Consider the following 13,924-nt stretch of genomic DNA (forward strand, 5'->3'; position numbering starts at 1 on the left):
CCATCTTGAGATCTTTAATCACATCTTTGAAGTCCCTTTTGACATTGAAGGTAACATATTCATGGGTTCTAGGATCAGGATGGGCTCTTTGGGGGCCATTATTCCGCCTACCACAGGCAGGTAAGGTTTAATAACCTCTAAGAACCACGTCTCCTCCTTCTTCCAAAGATGGATGGGGGACTTCCCTGGTGGCGCAGTGGTAAAGAATCCGCCTGCCGACGCAGGGGACACGGGTTCGAGCCCTGGTTCGAGAAGATCCCACATGCCGTGGAGCAGCTAAGCCCGTGCTCCGCAACTACTGATCCTGCACGCCACAACTACTGAGCCCGTGTGCCACAACTACTGAAGCCCACCTGACTAGAGCCTGTGCTCTGCAACAAGAGAAGCCACTGCAATGAGAGGCCCGCGTACTGCAACGAAGAGTAGCCCCCGCCTGCCGCAACTAGAGAAAGCCCACGTGCAGCAACGAAGACCCAACGCAGCCAAAAATAAATAAATAAAATAAAAAACAAAGATGGATGGCCAAAGTCTGAACTGGAAAAAGTGTGTGTAGGAGACCTACCAACGTATCAGTGCACTATTTTGACAAACTCACTCTTCATTTGGCTAACTGTTAAGAGCAGATAAGAACAGTACAGGTGTGCTTCACACACACACACACACGCACACAGATACACAGTGGCATCAGCTGGACAGCCGTGTCTGAAAAGTTCTAACACTCTGAAGGTTCCTTGACCTGCTGCCATGGTGATCTTACTTTTGGCTCTTCCTGCAGTTCATCCAGCCACTCCTGCAGTGGCGGGGGTGGGGAGGGGAAGTTGGGACACCAGTTCATTGGCAGCTTTACGCTTGGGGAACTTCATTCCCTCACCCACGAGTTTGTTTCTAAATCTAATTTTTGGACTTTTCTGATCCACTTTCTCTAACTGGTCATTTGGGCTGCTGTTGATTTCAATGTCATTTGTTTTGTTTTCTGATTTTGTTTTTTCTCTTGCTTCTCTTCCTTTTTCCTATTCAGATGTATTCAGAGGGTACAATTTGTACTGAATCATCATACCACCTATTTCTATATTAATTTTACTATTAGTTTTTGGAAGGCTGAATTATTCTTCATTCAGCAAGTGGTACGGTTCCCACCTGTAGCCCATCCCGTTCTCCAAAGAGTATCTCTGATACCAAGTTTTTGAGTACTGTTTATGATATTTTTCTATGTAAGTGCACACACATACAAACAGGAAGTAAAGCATCATATTAGTTTAATCATGTAGACAGCAAATGTGTTTCAGTCTAAAGAGCCCATGGTAAGCCTTTGCAGTGGTGTTTATATTTCTGTGCCTCTTGCCTCTAGATTGCTGGCCATTCTCTCTACTCAGGGAACACTGGATAGGAATACATTTCTGCAGTGAGTTTCTCGGGATGGAAAATCTCAATTGTTTACACACAGATATGACTCCATGTATTTCAGATAGGCTATTTGTTAACTTCTCATTCTGAAAGTTTTACAGATATGTAGGCAGTTGCAAAACCAGCACAGAGAGGCTTCTGTGCATCTTTCACCCGGTTTCCCCTGACAGTTACATCTCATGTAACCAGTACAATGTCCTCCAGCCAAAGACCCACCAGGAACACACCTCCAGCTGAACAAGTTGGGTCTATTATTTATTGCAGTGCTGGAGAACACACACTGTGGGGAACCACGGGACACGTCTCTGAGTGTGGTAGAGAGAACCTACTCTAGGATTTGGGCTTTGGTTGGGTGATCTGGGGGACGTCTAAGGAAGTGGGGTTCACTCTTGATTGGCTGCTCTCAGAAAGCGGGGGCAATTCTGTGATGGGGTATCTCAAATCTTATCTCCAGGGAGAAGAGGCAGCACAAGGATAAAGCTGTCATCAGTAAAGAAGCAGCAGACACTCATTTTCGCCAAGGTGGGGAGATTTTTGGTATTTTGTGGGTGGCGCGGTGACCTGGCTTTTGTCAGTGGCTTAGACAAAATGATAAAGTGGACTTGTTTCGCCTCATTTTATCATGGTAGCCTTGTCTGAGGTTGGTATCCTGTGAGGTTGTTTATGTCCAAAAGGAGAATAACATGGCAGAGCTGTGGATGCCAGGTCAGCTTCTGGATGTCAGTGTCTGCTTCCTCCTTCCTTTCTCATCTTTTGTGCACATCAGTACAATGCGTGTGTATAACTGTGCCATTTCAGCACATGTGTAAATTCGTGTAACCACCACTGCAATCAAGACACAAGACTATCACCATAAAGATCTCCCTCTTGTGCTGCCCTTTTATGGTTACACCCACCTACCTGCCCGCCACCATCCCTAACTCCTGGCAACCACCAGTTGGTTTTGCATCTCTATGACTTTACCGCTTTGAGACTGCCATATAAATGGGATCGTGCACCATGTGACCTTTTGACATTGGCTTTTTGCACTAAGCATGTTGCCCTGGAGATCCATCCAAGTGGTTGTGTATTTCAATCGTGCATTCCTATTTCTTTGCAGAGTAGTATTCCATGGCATGTGTATTAGTTTCCTATTGCTGCCACAGCAAGTTAAAACTTAGCAGCTTCAAACTTCCCTGGTGGCACAGCAGTTAAAAATTCGCCTGCCAAGGCAGGGGACATGGGTTCGATCCCTGGGCCGGGAAGATCCCACACGCCACGGAGCAACTAAGCCCGTGCACCACAACTACTGAGCCTGCATGCCACAATTACTGAAGCCCGTGTGCCTAGAGCCCATGCTCTGCAACAAGAGAAGCCAGTGCAGCGCAACAAAGAGTAGACCCCGCTTGCCGCAACTAGAGGAAGCCCGCACGCAGCAACAAAGACCCAACGCAGCCAAAAATAAATAAATTAAAACAAAAACAAAACAAAAAAACTTAGCTTCAACAACACAGATTTGTCACCTTACAGTTCTGTAGGTCAGAAGTCTGGTGTGGGTCTTGAGGGACTAAGATCAAGGTATTAGTAGGCTGCATTGCTTTTTGAAGGCTCTAGGGAAAACTCCATTTCATTGCCCATTCCTTGTTGGCAGAATTCAGTTCCCTGTGGTTGTAGGACTGAGGTTCCTATTTTCTTGCTGGCTGTCAGCTGAGGGATGTTCCCAGTTTCTAAATACAGGTCACCCACGTTTCTTGGCTCGTGACCCCATTTTTCCATCATTCCTCTCATGCTTAGAATCTCTCTTGTCTCTTCTTGCATCATTGAATCCCTCAGAGCCATCCTTTTGCTTTCCTCTTGCACATTTAAGATTATCCCCAACTGGAAATCCAGGATACACTCTCACCTCAAAGTCCTTAACCTTAATCACATTTGCAGAGTTCCTTTTACCATATAAAATATCTTCACAGGTTCTGGGAATTAGGGTAGACTTCTTTGGAGGGAACATTATTCTGCCTCACACACTGTGGATGTACCACGGTTTAACCATTCACCTACTGAAGGACGTTTTGGTTATTTCCGGTTTTTGGCTATTACAAATAAAGCTGTTGTGAACGTTCTTGTTAAAAAAAGTATAAGTGGATTGCACTCTGTTTCCTTTTGCAACATACTTTTTTCACTCAACTTCTTATTTCTGAGTTTGATTCATGCTGATCTTATAGAACTGGGTCCTTTGTAGGGGTCCGTGGATGTTGCCCCCTGGAGTCCTACCCTATTCCACCGAATGACTGCCCCAAGGAGTCGTCCACTGGGGCATCCATTCCCCTGTTGGTGGACATTTAGGTTGCTTCCCACATTCTGCTACTACAAACAGTGCTGCAGTAGACATCTCTGTGCAGATCCCCATGTGCAAGTCTGAAGCATTTTTCTAGACTGGACATGTAGGAGGGGAATTTCTGGTCTTAAGAGTATGTGTGTGTGTGTGTGTGTGTGTGTGTGTGTGTGTGTGTGTGTGTCTGTGTCAGTTTCAACTAGCTCTTTTCTAATTGTTCTCAAATTCTTTTCTTTCCACCAGCAGTGAAGAAAGACTTCCCCACATCCCTGTCAACATTTGGGGTCATTGTTCTTTCTCATTTTTGCCTCCCTGAAAGGTGTGAAATGACATCTGGTGGTTTTAATTTGCATCTTCCTGATCACTGTTGAGGTCCAGCACACACATACACCCCTGCCTTGCACCTCCTCTTTCTATAGTGCTGACTTCTTTTCTCCTGCTGCCAGTATTAGAGGTTGCTGCCTCGACCTGTTTTTAAGCAGTAAGATCTGGGCGGTGCAACCCGACAACTGAAATTTGGTGTCTTGTCTGAAATTACAGGATGTTCCTCAGGCCTCCGTGTTTCCATGGGAACAAGTAACAGTCATCCTTCATGATTAGGAGGTATCCATGGCAACCAAGCCAGCAGCATTTGAATGAAACCAATTTTATTTATTTTTTTTGCAAACACATGAAGGTTAAAATGCGTTTCTCCAACTATGGCTTCCAAGAATAGGAAGGCAGCCTGGTCTGCCTGGTGAAACAGAGACTCTTGACCTACTGGAAAGGGGATGCAGGATCAGCTGGTCCTGTGACCTAATTTTGTAGACTGGAAGCCCGAGAGGTCACGTGGAGGTCACACAGTGAGTCTGAGCCGAGGGAAGATGCCTGAACCAGTGCTCCGAGGTCTGGAGGAGACTCGGAGGTCGGCCGGTTCGCCCTTACTGGGGTCTGTCCCTGGGGATGCCACCTTCATCCTGCAAGATGTTAGCAAACTCACTCAACTTCTCTGGGGTCCTGCTAGTACCAGTTGTGTTGCTTAGAGGTTGGTGTGGGGCATGAGCCCAAGCATCCCAGTGTCTGCTTCCTCAAATTAGAAAAGACTTGCTACTAAGTCAAAGGCCAAAGGCAGCTGTGTTTTTAGAGGCAGAGATAGAACTCAGGGGGTCAGCTTTCCGCCTTCTTTGCCTTTGTAAAATAAAGAGTGGGGTTCTTTTCCATTCCTTTTTTTTTAGGTGGTGGGGAATAGAGACAGTCACTGCTCCGACTCCCTGACTCACTGGATTGATGATAAGTCATGAGCCCGGGGATGGAAAGGGGCTGGCCTGGAGTCACACAGCAGAGTCAAGGTTAAGTCGAGTCTCCTGGTCCCAGCCTGGTGCTCCTCCCCCTCCCCCATGCTCCAGGCATCCTCGGCCTTCTCTGAGCCCCTCTAAGTGTGGGTTTAGGGGGAACAGTTTCAGCATATACTCTCGCTTCTTAACCTGGGGGAACTTTAGAGGAAGTCACTTTTCCCTCTTAGGACCTCAATTTACTCATCTGGAAAATGGAGCTCCCCACAGCTGTCTAAGTTGTGAGGTGGGGATGATATTTGAATGTGTCTCAATGGGGGGAGTATTGCCCCTAAGTGGACAAAAAAATTGATTCTAGGAAGGGAAGGTGAAAAAGTCTCACTCTTTTTCTGTATAAAGCCTAATATACATATAGGACAAAAAGATACTTACTGTATATCTATGGTTTTAGAATTTTGTTGAGGGGAAACTAGGAAATGAAAAAGACTCCTTAGGGGGAACGAATAAAAGGTAGAGAAACACTGGTCCGTACCCCAGCAATCCATGTGGTTATTATTACTAACTTTGTGTTTGGAGCTTGTGTTGGCTGCTGGCTTCTGGGGGGAGCTGTTTGGGGTGTAGGGTCAGAAGAGAGCCTGACCCGGCCCAGACTCTGCCCCTGTGGTTCAGCGTGATCCCCAGGCATGTCACGGCTTCCCATCCGTGTGTAAAGGGGGTCCCGCCAGCTCCGTGAGTGGGGCCTGTTTCTCAGGCAGCCAAGATTCCGCCTGGTGGATCCATGGGGGTCCAGCAGGAAGCAGATGGCACTTACACGAGGATGATTTGAGGTGTGGGCGGGTGTGGGGAACCGTGAAGAGGAGTGCAGAACCCCAGAGCTACAGGCAGCTGGGGCTGGTCCACTGAGGCTGGCAGGAGGGGAGGGGAGCGTGGATGCTGGGAGGCGAGAACCCAGGAGACCTGATGGTAGTCGGGAGCTTTGGTGGAGAGAGGCCTCTGACCCAGGCGACTCTCCTCCCTCCCCTGATCTCCTGCCAGGGCTCCCCGTTGGCCAAACCCCATGGAAGCCGGAGGGCCCAGAAGCTGGGTTGGTGGCCTACACGGGTCGGCTCCCTGGAGCAGGAGGGAGAATGGAACTGGGGCTAAGCGGAAGCTGTCCGGAAAGGTGCCTGGATTCCTCTTCCTCTGGCGTGCAGGAGGAGGAGTGGACTCTTACCCCATCCTGCCCTGCAGCCCCCGTGCTGGGTTTCTACCTTCTGATGCAGGTGGGCTGTAGCCTGGGCTTTGTTTTTTTTTTTTTTAAATTTTGAGTTTATTTGAGCAAAAATCAATTTGAATTGTGCAGTGCCAAACTGGAAGTGGTTAGAGATACTCCCCAGGGCGTCTGAATTGAAGTTTACGGCTACTTTGGGAGCACCCACGAGGGTCTTTGCTATCTATCTACTGGGTTAGGAGCTAGTGGATAAGTTCCTTTCCTCTAATCTCAGCTTCCTCATCTATAAAATGGTGGTTGGACCACGCAACCCCTGAGCACCTCCTGCTCAGACCCAGCAGGCAATGGCCGTGATCTGTACAGGCTGTGGGAACATCAGTCTTGATCTTAGAGAAGAAGCAGCCTCGCTGGGCTCCCTGTGTCCTGCCAGGTGCCTCTGTGTGTCTCTTGCCTAGAGGTGTGAGGGCACACCTGCCCAGCAGGGGGCAGTGAAGCTGTGGCCAGGTGTGTGTGTGTGTCAGGGAGGGAGGGTAGTTCCTGAGAGGCTTCTGGAGGCTGAGGGCAGTGTCACACACATGGGTGGGACACAGTTATGGAGGACCCCCAGGTGGAGGTGACAGGGGGTACTGGGGGTGGGGGGGGGAGATGAAGGCAGACTTGGGGGCACAGGAAGAGATTTCCTGGGGAAATCTCCAAAAAAGAGTGGGTCTCCCCTAGTGTGTGACTGGCAGACACCGTAGAGGGGGAGCGGAGTGAGGAAGGTTCTAAGTAGGAGGCACCACGAGGGAAGCAGAGAGGCCCTAAGACATGGCAGTCACTGGGCTGAAGAGGAAGCTTTTCTAGAAGAGGTGGCCCCAGGGCTGCCTGGTGGGCAGCTGGGCCTGAACCCATCCCCGCGGGTGGCCCACTGCCTCCAGTCCCAAAGTGGCTTTGCCTGCTTGCCCACCAGCCAGGGCTCAGCACTGGCCTGCCCTAGTGGGATGAGGGGCTCAGCTCTGTCCTTCCACACTTCTGAGGACCCCTGTGCAAGCCGGCTGCACGGAGAGAATGGACCGGAAAGTGTAGCACGGCCCCCCGATAGCCCGATCTGCCTTCTGGGAAAGCCTGCTCCTCGTTGTCTGTCCTGTGTGTGTGCACATGTCCACACATCCACTCGTGCACATGTATCTGGGGATGGATCCGAGCTGGTACGCATTGGAGTGTCTACATGGATGCGAACACGTGTGTGTGTTTTCTGGGCGTGCGCCTCTGACTCTGCACCCCGGTGTGTTCGCGGGTACCAGGGAAATCTCCGCCCCGTCCTTTTTCCCGTCCTTTTTCTTCCTTCTGAGTCAACAGGTCTTTCCCAAGCAACCCCCACACATCAGCCTCCGTGCAGGGCGCTGGGGATGTGGAGATGCAGCCGGCTTAGGCGTGGGCATTAGGAGTTCCACCGTCAAGCAGAGGACACACACACACACACACACACACACACACACACACACACACACACTGTGCAAAGTGAGAGCGTAGATAGGCTACTCCTCTGTCAAGCAGAGGACACACACACACACGCACACACACTGTGCATGCAAAATGAGAGCGTAGGTAGGCTACCCTGGCCTGGCTCTTGCTACAGGAGCCCTAAGGGGGCTGAGAGCTGGGGGCGGAGGAGGTTACCAAGGGTTTCCTCCAGGGCCTGCTGGATGGGTCGGGCTGGGAGGAGCAGGAAGGGGGGGCTTCTGTGGGGGCCACAGCCCAAGCACTAGAAAAGAGGCAGCCAGTGCCAAGCCCGGTGTCGGGGAACCAGGGGGGAAAGCGGCCAGGTGGACTGACCTAGCTGTCTAAATGGGCGTGCTCAGGCCGTGGCTAAGAGTTTTGAATGAGCTGTCGCCATTTAAAAATCAGAATATTTCATATTAACCCCCGCCCCCCAGATTTCCAGGTCCTCCTGAACCGTGGGAAGCTTTGGCTGCACTGAGCCCCGCATTGCTATGCTGAAATAATCAGCTGGAGCTGAGCAGCTGGCCGCTGCTACCCTTTACTCCGTTACCTGCCCGGCCCTTGCACTATTCTCAAGTTTAAAGCCTCAGGAAGAGACAGTTCCAATTGGAAGCTAGAAACCATAGAGTCTCGTGTTTGAAGGGACTGCTTGTATACCTCCAGTAACAGGGAGCTCATTATCACACATCACAAGATGTGCACCTTGAAGTGCGGGTTTTAGGAGACCTTTTTTAAAGAAAAGTTGTGGTAAATATATATGAAATATATACATGAAGTTTACCATTTTAATCATTTTTAAGTGTACAACTCAGTGGTATTATGTACATTTACAAAGTTGTGCAACTATCGCCACTGTCCATTTCTAAATCTTTCCCATCACTCCAAATAGAAACCCTGTACAATTAAGCAATAACTCCCCAAGCCCCCCCTGTCCCCAGCCCCTGGTAACCTTTCTGTCTCTATGAATTTGCCTATTCTGGGTATTTTGTACAAGTGGAATTATACAACATTTGTCCTTTTGTGTCTGGCTTATGTCACTCAGCATGTTTTCAAGGTTCATCCAGATCGCAGCATGTATCAGAACTTTCATTCTTTTAATGATGGAATTACCTTCCATTGTACGGAGCTACCACACTGTGTTTATCCATTCATCTGTTGATGGACACTTGGGTTGCTTCTACCTTTTTGGCTATTTTGAATAATGTGGACATTTGCATACAAGTATTTCTCTGTGTCCCTGTTTTCAGTTCTTTGGGGCATAGGAGTGGAATTGCTGGGTCACGTGGCCACTCTGTCTTTAACTTTTTGCGGAACCGCTATCTGTTATCCACAATGGTTGGACCATTTTATGGGGACCAGTTGTGTGCTGTCCCGGCCTGGACGGGAACGGCAGGAGGGCCTGACTGGGTGGCCTGGACTGTCCACGCTCACCCTCCCTCTCCCTCTGTTGACAGAGTCGCCCCAAGAAAGGCCGGGCTCCCGGCGCAGCCTGCCGGGCAGCCTCTCAGAGAAGAGCCCCAGCATGGAGCCTTCAGCCGCTACGCCGTTCCGGGTCACGGTAACTATCTCTGCGTCACCATCGCCACCTGGCCTGGGGTGCTGCTCTGCGACCCCGCGGCCCCCCCTTCCTGGAGCCTCACGGACCGGGAGAACATCCAGCCTCCCTTGTTCTAGGTATCCGATCGCTCAGCTGCTCCCCTCTCTGTGGCTCAGCCCCATCCCGGGGGGCCACGTGGTGGCCCCTTGTTGCGAGGGAGGGGCCAGACGGAGGACAGACAGCTCTGCAGGCCGTGGGGCCCAGAGCTGAGCTGGCCGGGGAAGAAAGGGGCTAGTGTTAGGTCGGATAAACGCACCGTCATGCATGCACACACACACCACGCTTCCTTAGAATGCACCCTTTTTGTTTCCACATTTTAATATCTCTCATATTACAGCCCGTGGTGTGTCATAATTTAATTGCTGTGTTTTCTCTTTCTTGGTGGCACATAAAATAATGCTGTATCTTACAACTGATGATGTCTTAGGATCAACAAAGTACAGTATATGTATCTTAGCTACTGATTATTAGTAGTCCCACCAGCACACATTCTTTTATTTCAAACCTAAATGACTTAATGGAAACAGAATCCAGTGAACCTTAATATCTGACTCTCTGTGTCCCCCTGTGTCCCCACCATCCTTCCACGCACCTGCAGTTTTACGTCCCTTTACTGCCCCCATTCACATGTTACCATGTGCCCCCCTGTCCATGCTCTGCCAGCTGCTGGAGAAGTGGACATGTTCTCTTCCCCTGGGAGCTCACAGTTTGTAGGGGAGGTGGCTGTTTGATCATTTGTTCATCCATTCATTCATTCAACCATTTTTTATGGTGTGCCTGCTGTGTGCCAGGTACCATTCTTTGCACTGGGGCTGAGTGGGAGGAGCTGGCCAAGAGAGTACCAGGTGGATAAAGCCCTTGACCTTATGGGCTTGACATTCTTGTGTTGGAGCTATGTGCTGTGAAGGAGAAAAGTAGACTGATAGGGAAAACCAGGAGAGCTTCCTTGAGGTGGTGTGGTTGGGAAGTGATAGTTGAGCTGAAGTCCAAGGGATGAGGAGCTAGCCCTCTGGGGATCAGGGGAAAGAAGGTTTTGATGGAGGGAACAGAGAGGGCACAGGCCTGGCTGTTGCTATACAGTGTGCTATGGGGGTTCCAGGTGAGGTGAGAGTGGGCTGGGAAAGGTGTTCCCTGGGAACACCTTTGAGCTGGGTCTTGAAGGGTTCCTTAGAAATTGGGCAGGCAGCGACAGTGAGAGAGGGAGTTCCAGGTAGGGGGAACAGCAGTTGCAAAAACATGGAGGCAGGCATGGACGCACACTAGAAATTGATGTGTTTGTGGAATGGTGAAATGCTTGGTGGGACTGGAGATGAGGGGTCTGGAGGTCAGGGTAGGAGGTGAGGCTGGGAAGATGGGCCAGGTCCGGGTCAGGTGGCGCCTCTGTTAGTTGCACAACTTTGTAAATGTACATAATACCACGGAGTTGTACACTTAGAAATGATTAAAATGGTAAGTCCTCAGCTAAGGGGACGGGGCTTTCCCCAGGGCCACTGATTCTCCTGCTTTCTGTGTGTCATAAAAATGCTCTCAAAATAGATCCTTGGGCCCCCTCAAGATTTCAGTGCAGTGGGCCAGGGGCAGAGCCTGGATATCTGCATTTTTAACAAGCTCATAAAAGAGGTAGTTCTGAGCCCTAGGCTCTGGGTCAGATCAGCCTCCAGGCAGTGAGGAGGAGAAGGACACCTGTGCTGAGGAAGGATTCCTGGTCACCTCCCTGGGTGAGACCAGGGCCCTTGGGAGATGGTCTCCATCTGTGGGGAGGATCAGGAGGCTGGCACCTGAGAGACCCTGATCGAATCAGCTGGCGCAGAGGCCAAGTCCTGCCCTTCCTGGACCCCCAGGGCCACAGGCACCAGGGCTGAGCCTTCAGGATGCCTTAGGGAACGCTGACTAATCATAATGTAGCCCCCTGTACTATGTTCACGGTCTTACCTATTCGATCTCTTTTAAACCTTGAGACAACCCTGAAGCTGATACTTTTATCACCCCATTTTACAGATGAGAAAACTGAGGCCCAGAGAGGTGGAGTCCCTCACCCGAGCTCCAAGTGCTCATAATGGTGGAGCCAAGATTTGGACTCAGGTCTCCCTGACCCTAGCGCAGGAGCGTGCTGCACCCCTCTGGCTCGACTGGAACCAGAGGAGGGGGACCCTTCCCCCATTCCCTCCCAGAACCCCCTCAGCATCACTTTTTACCCGCTTCCCTTTCTTTTGCTGCTCTAATAGGTGTATCATCACACCTCGAGGTTGCTATAAGTTGCAGTTCTTTAATTGCCAGCTAGGCTTGGCTTTTTTTCTGTAGTGTCATCTTCACTATGTTTCCTGGTATGGAAACCACCTGTGGCTCAGAGCCAGAGCCAGAGCCAGCCTTCTGAGCCACCAGGCCCCCGACTCACAGTCCTGTGAGATTAGGGTCTGCGGGATGGAAAGTGTGTTCAGCCGTCATTTTACCCACTTCTCGCAGCAACCCCGAGGGAGGTACCATTAGTGTCTACCAGTCACAGATGAGGGAACTGAGGCTCAGAGAGGTGAAGTTGTTTGCCTGGTGTCACACAGCTCTTGAGTGACAGAGCCTGGCATGGATACTACGATGGCCGGACATTTATTTTTTGTGTCCTTTTGCTCGGCACCTTGTACTTTTCTGTGTGCAGCAGTTAAGGAAAGGGGCGTGAGTCGAGTTTCTATCCTGGGCTGGTGCTCAGAGCTGGGGGGGGGACTAGGGAGCTCAGAGGTGGGGATCTGGGTTCAAATCCCGGCTCTTGCATGACCTGTGTGACCTCGTTAGTCACTCAACCTGTCTGAGCCATGTGTGCTCATCAGTAAGGGGCAGGGAATGACTGCCCTTACTTGAAGGACTTGGTGGACCTTTGTGTGTGCGTACCAGCCCAGGTCTGACCCATGGTAGATGCTTACCCCATGAAATCCACCATTATCATCCGAATTGCATTTCCTCTTTTGGCTCCAGGACAGTAAAGATCTGGGGAGGGTTGGGGTGGAGGGCAGAGGACCGGGTGCTTGGGGGAAGGTCAGAGGTGCGCCTGACCTGGGCCTTAGGGACAGGCTTGACGCGGACCCTGGGCAGGACCAGAAGCACACCCTCTCCCCTGCAGCCTGAACTTGTACTTGCCCCCGTGTGCTCCCACAAGCCAGATCCTCTTGCGCTCGCTGACTGCTGCTCTGTGTAGCCCCCTGAAGGAACCCAGGGAACATGGTTTTGCCTGGAGGAGGCAGGGGAGATGTCACAGGATGTACTTGAATAACTGTCGTCTTTGCCGCCATTTCAAACCAGGGTGACGAGATGTCACCGCCTCTCACAGCGGTGCCCCTTGGCAATGATGTAGTTTAATGGAGAATCCACGGCGGGGTCTGTAGGACTCACTCTATCCACCTCCTTCACGCAGACTGAGGCCCAGGAGGGGCCAGACTTGACCAGGTCGCCACTCAGCTGGGAGGGCTTCTGAGTCTGGGCTGTTTGCACCCTCACATGCGGCCCTTACCCCTTTTGTGAGTCAGCCTGGTACCGCAGTCATCCCACAGGGCATCGGGCTCAGTGCTGCTCCCACCTCTGCCTCTTGGAGACCATGGGACCCTGGGAGAGCCTCAGTTTACCCTTCTGTAAAAGGGGGGGAGTGACTTCAAGTTTTGAGCATACAGTAGGCGCTTAAACACTTTGATGCGGTATCTAAGGGAATGAGCCATAAAGTCCACAGACCTGGGGCTGAGCCTCATGGCAGCTTTGTGACCCGGGCAAGATATGGAACCTTTTGCCTACCTGGCCCAACTTCCTTCTACCTACAGGTGGAGTTGGGGGGTGGGGGAGTGGTTTCCCGGGGCCACTGGGTGCTAGCAGGCCTAGTGGGTGTACCCTGAGAGCCGTGGGGGCCCCTGGATGAGGGCAGGATGGGGAAGGAGCTGGGAGCAGGCGACCAAAGGGACCTCCCGCCCATCTCCGGCCTTCAGCTCTTGGGCTCCAAAGAGATGGCGAGGCTGAGATTCGAACCCATGTCTGTCTTCTCTGCAGCCAGCAGGGAATCCTGGAAGCGAGAGAGGGTCAGAGGTAGGGGAGGCAGGCAGGCAGCGAGCTGGGGGCCTGGATCTGCACAGACTGTCAGGCTGGGTCCAGGGGTTCTGCATGGACCCATCCCTCTTCTTGAAGCCCAGGGACCCTTAGCAGCAGCAGGCTGCCGCCTCTCACCTGCCACCCCATGTTCGAGGAATTCACAGTCTGATTTGGGAGTTAAGGAGATGGTGACTGTCACCGGTCCCCTCAGCCCGCCGCCCTCCCCGGACCCAACCTCCCCTGGTGTGGGCTTCCTCCCTCCTTCCTCCCTCCTTCCTCTGCCCCCGGCCCCTCCCATCGACCTTGAGGAGAGCTGTCAGGGCCTGGGTGTGGGAGGTGGCAGAGGCTCTGGGAAACTTGACAGCCAATTGATTCTTCCTCGGGAAGTTGAAAGTGAAGAGTTGTGTTTGAAGGTTTAGCTGAAATTAGGTCTCAGGGCTATTTTTTGCGAGTTGGAGAAGGAGAAGTGTCAAGGAGGGGAAGGCCCAGGGAGCTGGCGGAAGCTGCAGATAAACTCCGTACCAGTTGATTGCAGATGCTTCTAGAAGTGGGTCTCAGTTCCTTTCAATCACCCACCTTTACTGGATGCTCAA

General features: G+C 51.4%; 1 protein-coding gene across 16 annotated transcripts in view; it reads left to right on the plus strand.

Annotated features, from left to right (window-relative positions):
- DAB2IP (DAB2 interacting protein) overlaps positions 1-13,924 on the plus strand; it is a 194,198-nt gene that overhangs the window by 81,422 nt on the left and 98,852 nt on the right. For 14 of the 16 annotated variants that reach the window (XR_014247501.1, XM_082402224.1, XM_082402225.1 and 11 more), the window contains one exon: positions 9,130-9,233. Coding sequence is in view for 13 of the 16 variants with exons in the window: in XM_082402224.1 (XP_082258350.1) it covers positions 9,130-9,233 (104 nt within the window). In the remaining 3 variants the exon portion in view is untranslated. Of the gene's footprint in view, positions 1-9,129; positions 9,350-13,924 lie in introns of those variants that run through there. The other 2 variants (XM_082402222.1, XM_082402217.1) reach the window with 2 other exon arrangements.

Source organism: Balaenoptera borealis (assembly GCF_965194805.1).
Source record: "Balaenoptera borealis genome assembly, chromosome: 8".
NCBI classification, from domain to species: domain Eukaryota; kingdom Metazoa; phylum Chordata; class Mammalia; order Artiodactyla; family Balaenopteridae; genus Balaenoptera; species Balaenoptera borealis.